The following is an 18,748-nucleotide window of genomic DNA, read 5'->3' as shown; positions in this document are numbered from 1 at the left end:
TTGTGACATAGTCAGTCCTTATATTTCAACACATGGTTTTCCTGAAGACTGCGCCTTAAGGCAGATTGCCATAGAATGAAATCTGACTGGCTGTACACTGTTGTCATTATTGATTCAGATTTCATGAGAAATTGTGAAATGAGTAGAGAAAGGTGCTGAAAAGTGATGAATGGTATGTTGGGGCTCAGCCAGTTAAGGCAGAGGAAGGGGAGTATAAAGCAGCAAAAAGCGAAGGTTCTTAACTCCTGATTAAACGTCTGCATTAGATAAAAGCAGTGGGTGGATGATGAGATGCTTTGCAATATGAACAAGGCCAGTCTTGAACAAGTAAGCACATCTTTCTTTGAACATAGTTTACTTTCTTTTTCTTTTTTATTGTTTCTGTCAAAGGATATTTTTTAGTGCTGAAATGCTTAGCATATAATAGATCAATGAATATTTTTGAATAGATGATTCCCAGGTGGCTCAGTGGTATAGTATCTGCCTATCAAACAGAAGATGCAAGTTCTATCCCTGGGTTGGGAAGATCCCCTGAAGTAGGAAATGACAACCCACTCCAGTATTCTTGCCTGAGAAATCCTATGGAGAGTGGAGCCTGGTGGGTTGCAGCCCATGGGGTCTCAAAAGAGTCAGATATGACTTAGCAACTAAACAACAACAAAAAATTCCATAACCTTTCTTCAAAGATCACTATCAAAAATTTCCCTTGAGGGGACATAAATAGTATACCTAAGGCTGATTCATGTTGATGTTTAACAGAAAATAACAAAATTCTATAAAGCAATTATCCATCAACTAAAAATATATATAAATTAAAAAAAAGAATAAGGGCAATTAATTAAACATTTTTTCACTCGTTTGGAGTATTATGTTTTCATGACTTTGTCTTTAATGAATACAATCCAAAGTCTTAAGCAATTATGTGCAAAATCTTGTGTGACATAATTTTAAATATCAAGGTTCATCTAAAAGGCTGGTTTCTCAAATGTAACTGTCTGCATTCATTCTCATGGCTGGAAGAAACCAAGTCATTAAATATTTTTATTAAATTGGTTTGGATATGAAAAGTGACATGAATTCAAATAAGAGGTCAGGTTATTAAGCTTAAATGGAATAGTAATACTAGATAACTTTTATGAAGTATTTATTGTATGCTATATACTGCACTAAGTGCTTTACAAGTATCTGCTTACTTAAACCTCTTAAAAATGGTTTGAGGGATAACTATGAATCTCTCTGGTTTATAGGTGAGGAAACTGAAGCTTATAGAGATTAAGTAATGAATCCAAGTTTAGACACTGACATTTAAACTCAAACATACTGGCTCCAGGCCCAGTACTTAACCACCATGCATATTGCACAAACAAAAGCGGATAGAAACACAGTTACACGGAATGATAACTAAAGTGTTACGTCATATTATTATGAAGATCCAGGTCATTTGCTCTAGAAGTTACACTCTAGGGTATGTGGCAGCCTGGATGGGAAGGTAGTTTGGGAGAGGATGGATACATGTTTATGTATGATTGAGTCCCTTCACTATGCACCTGAAATTGTCACATGATTGCTAAACAGCTAAATACCCTGATACAAAATAAGGTTAAAAAAAAAGAAAAGAGTTTGTATAAATTGGGTAAGTATGGATGTTCAGTTCAGTTCAGTTCAGTTGCTCAGTCATGTCCAACTCTTTCTGACCCCATGAATTGCAGCACGCCAGGCCTCCCTGTCCATCACCAACTCCCGGAGTTCACCCAAACTCATGTCCATTGTGTCGGTGATGCCATCCAGCCATCTCATCCTCTGTCGTCCCCTTCTCCTCCTGCCCCCAATCCCTGCCAGCATCAGAGTCTTTTCCAAAGAGTCAGCTGTTCGCATAAGGTGGCCAAAGTATTGGAGTTTCAGCTTTAGCATCAGTCCCTCCAATTAACACCCAGGACTGGTCTCCTTTAGGATGGACTGGTTGGATCTCCTTGCAGTCCAAGGGACTCTCAAGAGTCTTCTCCAACACCACAGTTCAAAAGCATCAATTCTTTGGCGCTCAGCTTTCTTCATAGTCCAACTCTCACATGCACACATGACCACTGGAAAAACCATAGCCTTGACCAGATGGACCTTTGTTGGCAAAGTAATGTCTCTGCTTTTGAATATGCTATCTAAGTTGGTCATAACTTTCCTTCCAAGGAGTAAGCGTCTTTTAATTTCATGGCTGCTATCACTCTGCAGTGATTTTGGAGCCCCAAAAAACAAAGTTTGACACTGTTTCCACTGCTTCCCCATCTACTTCCCATGAAGTGATGGGACCAGATGCCATGATCTTCATTTTCTGAATGTTAAGCTTTAAGAAAACTTTTTCACTCTCCTCTTTCACTTTCATCAAGAGGCTTTTTAGTTCCTCTTCAATTTTTGCTGTAAGGGTGGTGTCATCAGCATATCTGAGGTTATTGATATTTCTCCTGGCAATCTTGATTCCAGGTTGTGCTTTTCCAGCCCAGCGTTTCTCATGATGTACTCTGCATAGAAGTTAAATAAGCAGGGTGACAATATACAGCCTTGACATACTCCTTTTCCTATTTGGAACCAGCCTGTTGTTCCATGTCCAGTTCTAATTGTTGCTCTCTGATGTGCATACAGATTTCTCAAGAGGCAGATCAGGTGGTCTGGTATTCCCATCTCTTTCAGAATTTTCCACAGTTTGTGGTGATCCACACAGCAAAGGCTTTGGCATAGTCAATAAAGCAGAAATAGATGTTTTTCTGGAACTCTTTTGCTTTTTCCATGATCCAGAGGATGTTGGCAATTTGATCTCTGGTTCCTCTGCCTTTTCTAAAACCAGCTTGAATATCTGGAAGTTCATGTTTCAAGTATTGCTGAAGCCTGGCTTGGAGAATTTTGAGCATTACTTTACTAGCATGTGAGATGAGTGCAATTGTGCAGTAGTTTGAGAATTCTTTGGCATTGCCCCTCTTTGGGATTGGAATGAAAACTGCCCTTTTCCAGTCCTGTGGCCACTGCTGAGTTTTCCAAATTTGCTGGCATATTGAGTGCAGCACTTTCACAGCATCATCTTTCAGGATTTGAAAGAGCTCAACTGGAATTCCATCACCTCCACTAGCTTTGTTCATAGTGATGCTTTCTAAGGCCCACTTGACTTCACATTCCAGGATATCTGGCTCTAGGTGAGTGATCACACCATCGTGATATTCTGGGTCGTGAGGCTCTTTTTTGTACAGTTCTCCTGTGTATTCTTGCCACCTCTTCTTAATATCTTCTGCTTCTGTAGGTCCATACCATTTCTGTCCTTTATCGATGCCATCTTTGCATGAAATATTCCCTTGGTATCTCTAATTTTCTTGAAGAGATCTCTAGTCTTTCCCATTCTGTTGTTTTCCTCTATTTCTTTGCACTGATCGCTGAGGAAGGCTTTCCTATCTCTCCTTGCTGTTCTTTGGAACTCTGTATTCAGATGCTTATATCTTTCCTTTTCTCCTTTGCTTTTCACTTCTCTTCTTTTCACAGCTATTTGTAAGGCCTCCTCAGACAGCCATTTTCCTTTTTTGCATTTCTTTTCCATGGGGATGGTCTTGCTCCCTGTCTCTTGTACAATGTCATAAACCTCCGTCCATAGTTCATCAGCCACTCTGTCTATCAGATCTAGTCCCTTAAATCTATTTCTCATTTCAACTTTGTAATCATAAGGGATTTGATTTAGATCATACCCGAATGACCTAAATCTAGTGGTTTCCCCTACTTTCTTTAATTTAAGTCTGAATTTTGCAATAAGGATTTCATGATCTGAGCCACAGTCAGCTCCCAGTCTTGTTTTTGTTGACTGTATAGAGCTTCTCCATCCTTGGGTGCAAAGAATATAATCAATCTGATTTCATTGTTGACCATCTGGTGATGTCCATGTGTAGAGTCTTCTCTTGTGTTGTTGTGCTGACAGAATGTGGTCCACTGGAGAAGGGAATGGCAAACCACTTCAGTATTCTTGCCTTGAGAACCCCATGAACAGTATGAAAAGGCAAAATGATAGGATACTGAAAGAGGGACTTCCCGGGTCAGTAGGTGCCCAATATGTTACTGGAGATCAGTGGAGAAATAACTCCAGAAAGAATGAAGGGATAAAGGCAAAGCAAAAACAATACTGAGTTGCGGATGTGACTGGTGATACAAGCAAGGTCTGATGCTGTAAAGAGCAATATTGCATAGGAACCTGGAATGTCAGGTCCAGGAATCAAGGCAAATTGGAAGTGGTCAAACAGGAGATGGCAAGAATGAACATCAACATTCTAGGAATCAGCAAACTAAAATGGACTGGAATGGGTGAATTTAACTCAGATAACCATTATATCTACTACTGTGGGCAGGAATCCCTTAGAAGAAATGGAGTGGCCATCATGGTCAACAAAAGAGTCCGAAATGCAGTACTTGGATGCAATCTCAAAAATGACAGAATGATCTCTGTTCGTTTCCAAGGCAAACCATTCAATATCACAGTAATCCAAGCCTATGTCCCAACCAGTAATGCTGAAGAAGCTGAATGGTTCTATAAAGACCTACAAGACTTTTTAGAATTAACACCCAAAAAAGATATCCTTTTCATTACAGGGGACTGGAATGCAAAAGTAGGAAGTCAAGAAACATCTGGAGTAACAGGCAAATTTGGCCTTGGAGTATGGAATGAAGTAGGGCAAAGGCTAATAGAGTTTTGCCAAGAGAATGCACTGGTCATAGCAAACACCCTCTTCCAACAACACAAGAGTGTGGATGTTAGAGATATTGATATAGGTATAAATATGTGTTTGTGTGTAGATATAAATAAAATTCAAGTGTATTCAGGAAAAAAAAGAGGAGTCTCCATTCATTCAGTCTAACATCTGCTCAGCCTAAAGTGGAAACACCTGTTAGTTTATTAAATTGTAGAATTAATTCATGTGGAAATAAGAGAGGAGGGAGAAAGGAGGCTTTAATTCATACCAAAGGGAGGAATGAATATATATATAAAGAAATTATGCCATAGTTTAATAATGGTAATTAAACACTGAAGCTACTTTTGGTTCACTGAGAGAAAATGTGTAGCATAGATATAGTTTTACATCATTTAAGAAATTTTCTGATTTAGAGCTGCAATATCAGGGGAAAAAAGGGCTGCAAGAGCACCCATGCAAATAATCAGTTCTTTGTTGAGGCATAAAGATTGTTAAATGGTGGCCCTTTCATTCAATCCCTCTTCTTTTTTTGCTTCTGGGAACTACTGCCGTAGGTGAGCATCTCTACCTGGACTATAACAGCAGCCTCTGAATGGTCTTCTCACAACCTGTTTGTTTTCTACACTGTTGCCAGAGGTATCTCCACAAACTAACTAATAAAAGATGCACTTTTTCTCTCTTCCCTATGAGAACAAAGCAATCATTCTTAATTTTATTTTGAGTCATACATGCCACTGATAACCAATGAAGATATGAACCCTTTCCCAGTTAACAACAACAAAAACTTTATACATGCTATTATTCTCTGGCATTGCTCACTAAAGATTTCAAATCTGTTGCTATTTTGCATCCTCACCTGATATTCCATCATTTATCTTATTGTCTGCACTCTGGCTTCATGACACTTCTTACTGTTTCTCATGCTTGAAAGGGACTCCAAGTTCTCTCTTCTAAGCACTTTAACTACCTAGGGGTACAATGATGAAACAGAGGAAGGCTTTTGATGTGTTTGTCATAGAAGGTCTAAGATTCAAACCTTGTTACAAGCTTGGCAATGGTACTTAGCTGATTAGAATCTCAATTTTATCATGGTAGAAAGAGAGTGATAACATAATTTTGCAGGGTTTGTATAAAGGTCCAGTGAGATAATGAAAGTAAAGGGCTTGGCACTCATTGTTCCTACCTTCAATCCCCGATTGAGCCTCCTTACATTTTATCCTCATGCCCCACTCCAGTGAATGGATTTGGGGTTTTACTCTTTGTGTCCCCAGATCACGGAGTGCTGATACCTCTGTACTTGTAAGATTTGGGGACATTTATTTATTTCTTGTCTGTTTCTCTCTCTAGCCCAGTAGCTCATGACCCAAGCTGCATACTTAAGTAACCTTTATAAATTCCACTGCTGGTCCAATTAGTCCGGTTGGTCCAATTCCAACTCTGGTCTGGTCTGAAATTGCGATTTTTAAAGTGATTCTAGTGTACAAGCCTAGGCTACAGGCCCCTTGAGAGCAGAGATTCATCAGTGAAGCTCCACTGTCCACATGGAGCTGGTGCCCAGTGGGTGTTCAATGAATGCCTGTAGGGTGAATGAATGAATGAATGAGTAAATGGATGAATACATGCATAACAGCCAGTTATCTAGGTCTTCTGAACATGCATTTGATAAACTTTAACCCATTTAATTATGAAAATGTGACACTCTAGTTTAACAAATTCCTGATAAGTTTATATTTATACATTGGCAATCAATACGTAAGTGGATAAAGTTATGCTTTAAATTTTTAAAAAATCTAGATATTGCTCCAGGCAATTTTCTACCTACATATTTCTATGTTTAATGGTATTTTGTTTTTTCTTTCCTTCCTTTGCATCCCTATGTCACATAAGCAAAGTAATTTTAACCTATAAATCTCTTAAAGGGCATCTAACTACCTAGAGCTTAAATAAGCAGTCTACTTGACACTGTTCTTACTGTGGGACTATTGCATGCAATCCTATCCTTGCATTTATTTTGTTGCCTTCTTCTTGGAGTTTATATGCAGATTTATATTCAACCTTCCTGGATTCTTTGTTTTTAGTGACCCATCAATAATTATGCTGATTATTATATATATGATAATTATGCAGTACCTTGAGGAAAGGAACTAATGGCGTTAGAAGCAGTAGTTCTAGCAATCAGCTGATGTGAACTTTTCCCCATAATGGCTGGTGGTGCTTTCCCTTCTGAATGCTAAATGAAAGCTGATATGTAATAAAAGTTTTATTTTCATAGAGTGAATAGTGTCAGAGCATCATGACTGATAAAATCAACTTTCTCATCTAAATGTGAAAGATTTATAAGTTTATTTTCAGTAGGATTCGATTTCAGGATGGTCTCTAGACAGTAAGCTGAACAGTGGGTAAGGGAAGAAGATTCCTATCTTTTCTGATAAAGAGAATCATGACTTCATTACCTCAGTTCTGGCCTAGAAATAGAAATGTTATCAGCTTAACAAAAGAAAGCAAATACATTACAAAAATGTCTCTAACTGTTGGTGGAACTCACTAGCGGAAATGCACAGGCTGGATATTTTGATTGAAATAAAAACGGTGGGTTCTGGGACTATATTTAATTTCTCTGCAATGTTATTTTCTCGTAGGTAATCAGCTCTGATGTGGGGTCGACTGTTTCCTTTTGGATGATAGACACTGGGCAGAAAATCAAACAGTTTACCGGTTGCCATGGCAACGCAGAAATCAGCACGATGGCCCTAGATGCAAATGAGACGCGGCTTTTGACTGGCAGCACAGATGGGACCGTAAAGGTGCGAACACAGTGACGCTTCTTTATCCAGACAGGAGGGGGCTAAAACATTGAGCGAGGAGACACAGCTTTGGCTATATCTGTGTTGGTATTTTTGGTCTTGGAAGAAAAGAGATGAGACAAGGAAGAGCTAAATAACTCAAACCATCTAATAACAAAGCTGTTAGGAAAATAAACCTCTGTGGAAAAATGAATAAATGATTTTTCTGAATAAATTATTTAGAATCAAAGCACAGCTTGTCTTACTCATTTCAGAAAGCCTTTTCCAGTGTTCTAGATAGAGGACCACTTTGGGGAATAAGAGGCCTGAATACTTTTCGTGTGGTTTAGCTAATGTCTTTGATTTCATTTTTCTCAGTTTATAAAATGAGAAATCAGGGCAAGTACATAAATTTTAAAATGACATGAATGCAAGTTTTTCAGAAAATGAATATCTTAAAATCAACCTATTTTGTAAATTGCATTTTTATGTGAAGGTAAGTATCAATAAGACAGTAAAGAAGGATAGTAGGAAGGACAATCATAATCTTATTTGTTATCCATCCTAAACTAACACTATTTTATCCTCTCAGTTATCAAATTATTATTAATTTCTTCTGGGAGGAAAGTGCTATATTATTTTGCAGAAATCATCAAAATTTCAGGTAAAGCTAGATTCTTACAATCTAAAATCATGCCCAGCGGTGAGTCTTCTCTGCTCACCTCAGCACTGAAAGTGATGACAATATCGGATTGGAGATGACTTGTGACACTTTGAGTCAACAGAAGGCAGTTTCCTGAATAAGCTTTGAATTGTTCTTAAGTTTCTGTCATAAGTGGGATCAGAAGGCTATTAATTAGAGGTACCTCCTGTGTTAAGGTGTATGATGCATTCAGGTAGACTGCTGGGGATGGTAGTGGAAAGCTACCTAGATATGTAGGTAGGTAGGTAGGTAGGGAGGGAGTGAGTGAGTGATAGTTGCTCAGTCATGTCTGACTCTTTGTGACTTCATGGACTATAGCCTGACAGGCTCCTCTGTCTATGGAATTCTCCAGGCAAGAATACTGGAGTGGGCTGCCATTGTAGGTAGAACATGGTGGAATTTGGGGGCAAGTATTTAGGAGAATTCCAGCATGCATCGATCACTGTGAAGCATGCTACAGTGAGCATCTCTGGAAATTAGCAGAACATGACCTCTGGGAAGGATAATGGCTTGAAGTATGGACTAGGAGCATGGGTTTAAGTCAAGTTACATCTTCATGTGAGAAAATGGTTAAATGTGTGAAGATAATGGGATAATTCTAATCACAATAGTCAGGTGGAATAAAATAGAAGTAACTGGAACTGGAGTATTAGACAGTGACTTAGGCAAAAAAAAAAAAGTGAGTATCCCACATACCAGTCCTTGGATACAAGACTAGACTGAAAAAAGAAGGCAAAGGATTAGACTGTTTTTATCCCTATGTTGGGAACTAACTGGTCATAGAGTCCAGGGTAGGGCAGACTTGTAGATGGTTGCAAAACTGGTCCCAGTTAAGGGGCTTCATAGGATCTGGGGACAGTCAAATCCTTATATACTTTTCTGTGGGTATTACTTTAGGTGGGCTTTATAAGAGCCCTGTTTAGAGAAAAACAAGACGACGTGGGTGAAGAGCATGCACACCCCTCAATGTCTCAGCTTGAGTCCTGACATCTTAGAAGTTAATGTGAATTTAATATTACAATCACAGCTTTTGAAGGTACATTTATCTTTATCACAACAGCACAATAGAATTCTGAAATCTGGCAACTTCTGTGTAGGATGCATAAATCAAGGTTGAGCTGCACAGGCCATATTCTAAAAAGAAACAAGAATGAATGATATTTTCCCAATCACATTTATAATTTAGAACCCCAAATCCAGTACTTATGCAATCAAAGATTTAAAAGTATTGCCCTACTTATCATGGTTTTCAAGTCTCTGTTTTTAAATTAATTGTTTTGAATAATGTATGCACACAATAAAATTTTAAACCTAAAAGATATATACAGTGAGAAGAAAGTGTCCTTCTCAACCCGTTCCCTTCTCCTCACTTGTGGCTACCAGTGGGACTAGCTTCTTGCACATCTTTCTAGACTGAGCACCATTTGCTTTTCAGTGGCAGTCCACTGTCCATACTGTTCTGCATTTTACATTTTCTGCATTAGACTGATTTATATGAAGGCAAACAACACCAATAATAATATTAGTTAAATTTGATTGCATATTACTATGAATCATGCACTGTCCTAAGCACTTTACACACACACACACACACACCTCTATATGCTTGGTACTATTATTATACCAGTTGAGAAAACTGAAACCTAAGGAAATAAACAACTTGCTGAAGGTCCTGTGGCTGATTGGCTTTGGACAAAGCTTAGACAACTGGAGATGACCCATTCTTTGTAATAGCTGTATTATATGCTACAAATGTGGAGATATTCCACATTTGGATGTTCAATTCCTTGTTAATGAACAATTAAGTTGATTCAAATTTTTAGCTGTTATGAACAATGCTTCCAGAAAATCCTTTAAAATACATAATTTCACATATGAGTATCTCTGAGTAATGATTTTCTAAAAGTTGAATTTTTGAGGCAAAAGGGATATGCATTTTTATCTCGATAGAAAGTGCCATCTGCCCTTTGATGATGTACCAATAATGTTTCATAGCAGGGCTTAGTTTTAACAGCTAATTACTTTCTCTCTTAAAGTGAACCGATTGGTCTACATCTTCATCCCACGGCCTGAGGAGGTAAACTAGAATTGCTTGTGCTTCTGTGGATGTGGGTCTGGTACCCACTGTCAACAGGAGGTTTTATTGGCAGAAGATAGGAAACCTCGGACGTGATGACTGTGTTTCAAGCTCTGTATTATATGTTTACAGTTCCAAGCATCCCTGAAATAGAGGTCCTATGTCATAAATAAGAAAATCAAAATTTAGAAAGATACTTGGAGAAAGAAACAGGATTTTGACAGACTCCAAAATGAAGCTCTTCATGTTTTTATACTGCCTCCCCCTTAAAAATAAACACTGATGTATTGCCTTTGAATCAACTATTATCAGAGTAGACTGATAAGGTTACAAATAGAGTAATAAACATACGAGCTAAATTTAAGTGGTGAGAAGGCTTTAATTATTATGTGTCTCAAGTGAATCAACCCTAGTGCAGAACATAAACAAAAAACTGTAAAAATCCTATTACATCCTGTTGCTGTACTCATTGAGAAGACATTTTCTTTTCTTATCTCAAAGCTGATTTTAACTTCTCTTTTAAAGGTCTGGGACCTCAATGGCTGTTGTCACCACACACTCAATGTTGGGCAAGAGGGAGCTGTGGATATTTCACACATCCTGGTTCTTAAGAAGACAATCCTAGTTACAGGCTGGGACAGGTATGATAGACTTCATGCAAAACTGTAGGAAGGTAAAAGGAGAGAGTTTTATAATCCCCTGAAAAAGGGAATGGCTACCCACTCCGGTATTCTTGCCTGGGAAATCCCATGGACAGAAAAGCCTGGTGAGCTACAACCCATGGGGTTGCAAGAGTCAGACATGACTTAGAGACTAAACCACCACCACCACCACAAAAGGAAAAAGAACCCAGAAATCCTGTTTTCTGCTTCAGCTGATTTAATCCTAATTCTGAGTCTTTAACTTGCTGGTGACCTTGATGAGTGAAACTGTTTGGAACTGGCTGGATGCTTAGTGAATAAAATATTTTAAGATCATGTAGCTTGAGCGGCTTTGAAAAGTGTTAACAGTGCTTTCTCCTGGTTTTAGGAACCTGTCTTTTTCTTTAACCATTTCAGACAGAAACATAATACCACTTCCTGAGTGTTAAATCCAAAACTTTCCCAAATTTTACAGTCAATAAATTCTTAATGTATAAACTTCATTCCTTCAACTGTAAAAGGAACTCATTCCTTCTTCTCTTCTTAGTTTCAGTTGCAGTTGCAGCACAAGAGGGAAGCAGCCTGCTGAAATCTGGGTTAGCACCTCCGTCACTTCAGAGTGGAGAAGGGTCTTTCACATTCCACTTACTGTACTCAAAGAGCAATTTTTCCATTTCATTTATAAAGAAAATTACTTTGCTTTCCTCTTTTCCTGAGAACTAAGGGATCATAAACAGGGGCTTTTCTATGGCATTGTATAAGCCCTAAGAAAATTAAAGTGTGATATGTTTCAAAAATACATTGTCCATAAATTCAATAGTTCAAGAAATATTGCTCTAGTAGGTAATTTGCCCAAGATTATTCACTATGGAAATATGATTGTAATGGTTTGAAGCTAAGATTAAATCAGATTTTATACCTAGAAAACAAGCAATATGTATTTGGGAATTTTTATCATGCTTAGGGAAGGGTTGTGTCTAATGCAAATATGAACATCCTAGACTAGACTAGAGAATACAGTGCCACACAGAGCTTAGTTTTCAGAGGTAGTTTGACTATAAGGAAAGAAAGTATAGTTCAGATTGTTCTACTTGCTATTAAGAACTAATTTAATCATCTTCACCTTTGAAAGAAAGCTTCTTCATATCCCTGGGAGCAATCATGATCCATCAATGACTCATAACTACTCCTGTAGACTATGGCCTAATGCTCTCTATAATTAGGCTATGGCAATGAATAAGTGGAATTATCTAATATCGTGGCAGAGTAGATGTGTAGTATACACTTTAATTTTGCACATATCAAAAAGAACTTTAAAAATTAATGTGTTGGTCAAAACTTTGGAGACACCATTTTCTTAGTCATATTTTTTAGACATCCCTGGTTAGAAATGAGCATCAAATGTAAGGCTTTTTAAAAAAATTGGTCACAGGGTGAAATTTCTAAAGATTAGATATATAGAGTAATCTAAAAATGATTTAAAAAGAACACCCAATGATCTGATCTGTATTGGGGGTGATCAGTTTCTATAACCCTGGGGAGGAATTTTGGGGGAGATTGAAATGAGTGGAGGAAAACATCACTCTTCTCATTTTTTTCCATGTTTTCCACCTTCCATAAGGTTGTCAGGACTTGGATCCTATAGTTGGAATTGAAAGTTGAATGACTATGTTCCCAGTTATATTGTTTTACTTTCATATTGATGAATTTGAAAATGATAATTTTATATTTTCTAAGCAATATGTCTTACATTAGGATGGATTTTGCAAAATCTTTGCAGGATCAGTTTTTTTTTTTTTTTTTTTTAACCAAGAGGCATTTAACAAAAGAGGCAAGAAAACAGGTAAGTTGTTTGGTTATGTCTTGGGGAGGATAGTCCATTAAGCCAGCTCCCTAATAGTTTAGTGTCTTGAGAAGAAATAAGTGGAAGTTTGAGAGTCTTTATTAAGCTTTCTTTAAAATCCAGAGGAGGCTGTTAAGTTACACTGTAACTTTAACTTTAGGCTCTATTTAAATAAAGAAATTGGTCTGATAATTCTGTCCAAGATGGAATAGAAATTACATTTATTGAGTTCGGTACATAAATATGCCATCAATTTATTTTATTCATAGAGCTTTGTAGCATTATGCACTTTGCATACATTATCCAACTTAATCCTTAGCTTCATCTTGGAAGGTAGGCAATATTTTGTAGATATCTCTAATCTCTGTCTTCAGCTCTTATCTTTCTAAGCTCACTCATCCGTTTGCTTGCTGGATGTATCTGACTGTGATCCCAAATTCTTCATATTCTAAACTGAGTGTATTATGCATGAAAGTGAAAGTGATAGTCATTCAGTCATGTTCAATTCTGTACTACCCCATGGGCTGTAGCCCACCAGGCTTTTCTGTCCATGGAATTCTCCAGGCAAGAATACTAGAGTGGGCAGGCATTCCCTTCTCCAGAAGCTCTTCCTGACCTGGGGATCGAACCCGGGGCTCCTGCATTGCCAGCAGCTTGTGTATAGTCTGAGCCAACAGGGAAGCCCATTTTATTCATTCCCTTCCCTAAACCTACTTTTCTCTTAGATGCAGAGCTTCAGTTAATAGCTAGACATCCTGGTCATCCACCTGGTCATCCCTCTTATTCAACTTCACAGTCAAGTAGTCACTAAGCCTTATCTCTTTTCTAGTCTAAATATTTTTTTTCAAATCTATTCCCAATACTACTAGACTGCATACTTCAGAGCATCATTTCTATGTACATGAATGTCACGGTCTTCTCATTTGTCTTTCTCTGGTAAATGTCTCTCTTTTACCTCTTAAATAGATTTACTCATTTTAATGATTTCTACAGTGATTTCTTTCTATAATACTGTTTATCTATGTCACTTCCTTGGTTCAATGATTTTTAAAATGTCTACAACAAAAAAACCAAAGCTCCCAGTGTCCCAGACCTATTCTGAGCTTCATTTGTAAATTTGTAAATTCATTTGTAAATTCTAAACTCAAATAGAAACCTGCTGTCAGAGTGTTCCTATATAAGCCGTACCATTTCACACTCCCGTTCTCTCCCCTTTTCTAGAAATCTCTCTACAAATATTTTTCATGTAGTTAATGTTTATTCTTCTTTGAAGTCTCGTTCATATAGCTTTTCTACCGGAACCTTTTTCTTTCCCCCTATGGTGGAAATACGCCCCCATTTGTCTTTGTGCTTTCTAATTTCCTGCACTTTATTTAACCTAGGAATATAACTACTGAACATCTAATATGTATGTATGTCTAATATATGCTTATTAGATGTTATATGATACTTGTCGAATGACTTAACATTTATTGAATAGATAGGAAATCTGAAGATTAAAGAGATTAATTACCCATGGTCACACTCCAAATAAGAGGAAAACAGAATTGATATTCAAATCTATTCTTTCATTACAATAAGCCAGAAAGCCAAGTATTGCCAATTCTCTTTCACAAAGGAGGAGGCGAGGCTTGATGAGTAACCTTGCCAAACCTAGTAGGCAGCTGAGTTAAAAGTCTATGCCAAAGTGCATACTTTTTCTACCATTCCTGAATTACGGGTTTGCATTCTTTTAAAGAAATAATTTGACTAAGTTGATCAGGTCAATCAAAGCTAATGAATCAGTTTTGTATATTTAAAGGGAAAAAAAATACCACATATTATTAACTTAATAATACCTCAGAATTTTATCTTACCATAATTTTCCCCTTTCCTTTCCACAAATATCTTTAAACTGCACCTAGATAGAAAACATGGAGTTAGGAAACATGGTGTGCTGAATGTGAAAAAGCAGGATTCCTTCGCTCAAGGGCATCACATTCTAATTGAGGAGTTGATGCATACAAGGCTGGATATGGAAAATGCCCCTTTCTGCTAAATAAAGCCTGAATCAGAAAGCCCATTAGGTTGTTTAGGAATATGGTCATTCATATCTAGAGATTACTTCCACCGGAAAAAAGAACCCAAATTCAGAAATTCTACAATATGTTTCTTATCATCGTAAGCAAAGTGTACTGAGAGACAAAGCTGTAAATTGACATTGAGTCAGTTAAAAAATACTCGGTTAAATACCTAACCATGTTTATGTTGGTAAAACTAAGTGAAGAGATGATGAACTATCTTTGCATTTGTTAAGTAGTCATATAATATGTATAGTTCTGGTAAAATCAAATAAATGATCACAATAAAGTTTAAGATTTTATCTTATTTTTATCTTAAATTTATGCCCTGAAATTTTATGATTCTATATTTATAACTCTGTATAAAATAAAAATAAGTTCTTCATTTATTTCTCTTCTTTCAGTTAAAGGAGAAAACTTTGTTTGTGAAGGTTTTATGTCTGTAAAATATATAAGTACTTATATAAATATGTATATATAATATATAAAGATATAAATAGAGAAAAGAGAATTTTTCATATAATTTCAAATAATTCTGAAAATATGATTGAGAGTAGCATTCTTCATAGAATTCTTTAAAAAGTAGGTGCTCAATAAATAGCTGTTGATATAATTCTATTTCTAAAAGTATTTTTTAAGGGAGCTGAAATTAGGGATTTGAAGTTCCTCAACAATAAAACTTACCTATCACAAGATATTAAATTCTTAAAATAATTGCCTTGCTAAAGAACTGTATGTAATCTTATATATGACTCAATCATCTTTTATTATTAGGATGAGAATCAGAATGAGTACTTCCAAAGCTGTGACTTATTCTGGATAATCTTGTTGGAGGCTGGATGGGGGCGAGTATGTGTGAAATTCACAAATAACCCTCAAGACTAACTTTGTGATGGTTTCAGTATCCAAAATTGGGCTCCACAAATTTTAGGAAAAAGCATGAAAAATAACATTTATTTTGAACTATTCCCTACCTTTGAGATAACCTTTTTATCCTAAAAACAATGGATATGTTCTTTTGGACTAACAAGACATGAACAATTAACCTCTGAGGGAGCAGATGTGTAAAATGCATGTCTGACTCTGTGACCCCATGCACTGTAGCCTGCCAGGCTCCTCTGGCAGGCTTTTCTGGGATTTCCTAGGCAAGAATACTGAAGTAGGTTGCCATTTTCTTCTCCAGGGGATCTTCCCAACCCAGGGATCGAACCCATGTCTCTTGCATCTTCTGCATTGCTAGGTGGATTCTTCACCCAACTGTGCCACTGAGAAGCCCCAAGAGAACAAATAATTGACTTTGTTCTTTTGTTCTCAATGTTACAATTTCTACATGAGAAGTTTTGGTAAAATTTATTATCCTATCTCATTCATCCTAAAAGAGATTATTTTTAACACATTGAAAATGTTTTTTTTTTTTGCTCTTGTCAGGCAAACTAATTTTACTTTCTCAGAATTGGTCATCATATCTAAATTCTGAATTAGAGATAAGGCCGTCATCAGAAGAACACAGTGACTCAGTAGCTGTCCTCCCAGGACTTCAGATGTGAGGTGTGGAATGGAACTAGTAACCTGCTTCAATGTCAGAAAGAACAAATCTCTCAGACTCTTAAAATGGCCTAAAAATTGGCTCGTTCTGCACTTCAATTTTACTCTTGGCAAAAGTACAAACTTAGAAAAAAAGTTATATTGAAAATGTACAAAGTAAGAAATACAGTGTGGATTCTGAAGGTATTTTAAGGATAACTGTCATTTCAAATGAAAGTTTCAGGTTAGGTTTCAAGGGAAAGTAGGCAGCTAATTAGCTTCTCACCACTGTGACACACAAGGTCAAATATCAGAATGGCTACTTTTTATACCATGTTATGAAAAGGATTTTGTGCTTTGGGGTGTACTCCTTAAGTATATCCAGTTAAAATGGTAGCTTGGCAAAGAAGACAACTGACATTAAATATTGGTGGAGAGATAATAGAGGAGATATGGACTGACCTCTTCCATCTCACTCCCACCTTCATACGCTCCCTTATCAAAAGATAATCTCTTTAATCAAACATACCAATAGGTAAAGAGGAAATTTTAAATATATACGTATAAAACTCTTACAAAATTCATGACAATTTCAGAACTGCAAATTACCTTACTTATACTATCTTGTCTTGCTAAGCCTTGTATTAATATTATTAAAATAACATTGATATTAGATGATTGATTTAAAAAGTAGAATAATTCATATATTGATTCATCAAATTTTTATGAAATGCCTATTATTTTCTAGGTATTATTTTGGGTACTACTCATGCTGAGAGGAAAAAAAAAACTTTGCTCTCCTAGAGCTTACTTATGGTAGGAAATACAGAAAAGAATCAGACAAATAGATATAGATTCCAATATCACATAATGATAATGTAATCAAAATGATGTAGGTGAGGAATGAGAGACTCAAGGAAGTCTTTAGCTTGGGTGGTCAGGGAGGGTTTCCCCATGGAGGTAACATCTGAGCAGAGAATTTTTCATCTGATCATTTGAAAATATTTATTGAATATTCAATATGTGTAGGTCACTATGATTGCTACTTAATATGTATAGGTCACTATGATAAGGTTGTAGAATAAAACACGATCCCTGTTTTCTGTGAACTTACATTAGAGCAGAGGAGCAGAGACTATATAATATGAATTAAATGTTGTGAGTAAAATGTAAATTATGTAAGAGATCAAAAGAGGGATATATTTCTTTCAACACTAGTTATTGACCCATTGGAAAAGACTCTGATGCTGGGAGGGATTGGGGGCAGCAGGAGAAGGGGACGACAGAGGATGAGATGGCTGGATGGCATCACTGACTCGATGGACGTGAGTCTGAGTGAACTCCGGGAGTTGGTGATGGACAGGGAGGCCTGGCGTGCTGCAATTCATGGGGTCGCAAAGAGTCGGAAACGACTGAGTGACTGAACTGAACTGAACTGATTAAGGAAGCCTACAGAACAAGATAGGACTTAATGAATGGGTGTATAGACAGGTAGTGTGGGTATGTGTGTGGAAGGAAATCCACAGAGGGATGGAAGATCCCACTGTGAATAAAAACAAAGCAGCTAGAAATGCAAAGCATATTTAGAGAGCAGTAAGAATATTGCTTAGGTCTTCTTGAGTGGCACAGGTGGTAATGAATTCACCTGCCAATGCACAAGATGCAGGAGATGCAGGTTCAATTCCTGGATCGGGAAGATCCCCGGAGGAGGAAATGGTAACCTGCTCCAGCAGTTTTGCCTGGAAAATCCCATGGACAGAGGAGTGTGGTGGGATACAGTCCACGGGGTTGCAGAGAGTCAGACATGGCTGAGCAACTACATGCACACACATACACACGCACAAACACACATGAGTACTGATTGGCTTGAACATGAGATGTGCTTCAGAAACAACCTCTAGATACTCCTAACAGCTTAAAATAGCTCCTGCAAGGAGAGAATCTATTTGAAACCTTGTATTCTATCTATAAAATCCAGGTGAATTTTGCTTTCTATTGCATTTATTCATGTATTCTTATTTTAATATAAAAATATTTTCTCCCAAACTCTTTGAGTAAAATGAACACTTAGGAAGGTGTGTCAGCTCTACCTGTGGTTTCCAGTAGCCCTGTCAAACATTTAACTGAACATTCACATTTTACTCTGAAAACCAAGGACAGAAGAATAAAGGGAAAAATGCTAAAAGAGTTGATTGGATCCAAGTATTATTGGGTCTCAAATAATAGGTCCAGACATTTGATTTTTGTCATGTAAGAAATGGAAAAACTAAGAAATATTTTTTAACAGGGTATTAGCCTTATCTTTTTGATTATGCTGTTTCCCCACACTGCTTGGAGTGACTTCCTCTTCCAAATCTTACCCATCTATAGGGTTAGGCTCTGTAGGTTCTGTTCCCTACAGCACCATG

General features: G+C 37.1%; 1 protein-coding gene across 1 annotated transcript in view; it reads left to right on the top strand.

Moving 5' to 3' along the window:
• The window catches only part of WDR49 (WD repeat domain 49), a gene marked incomplete at its 3' end in the record, with an annotated part of 164,645 nt that overhangs the window by 93,039 nt on the left and 52,858 nt on the right, over positions 1-18,748 (top strand). The window contains exons 8-9 of the mRNA XM_010835277.1: positions 7,349-7,513; positions 10,798-10,913. Coding sequence (XP_010833579.1) covers positions 7,349-7,513; positions 10,798-10,913 — 281 coding nt within the window. The remainder of the gene's footprint in view (positions 1-7,348; positions 7,514-10,797; positions 10,914-18,748) is intronic.

The sequence above is a fragment of the Bison bison genome, unplaced genomic scaffold (genome assembly GCF_000754665.1).
Source record: "Bison bison bison isolate TAMUID 2011002044 unplaced genomic scaffold, Bison_UMD1.0 scf7180017864040, whole genome shotgun sequence".
NCBI lineage: Eukaryota > Metazoa > Chordata > Mammalia > Artiodactyla > Bovidae > Bison > Bison bison.
Note: the sequence above shows the minus strand (reverse complement) of the source record. Positions and strands in the feature narration are given on the sequence as shown.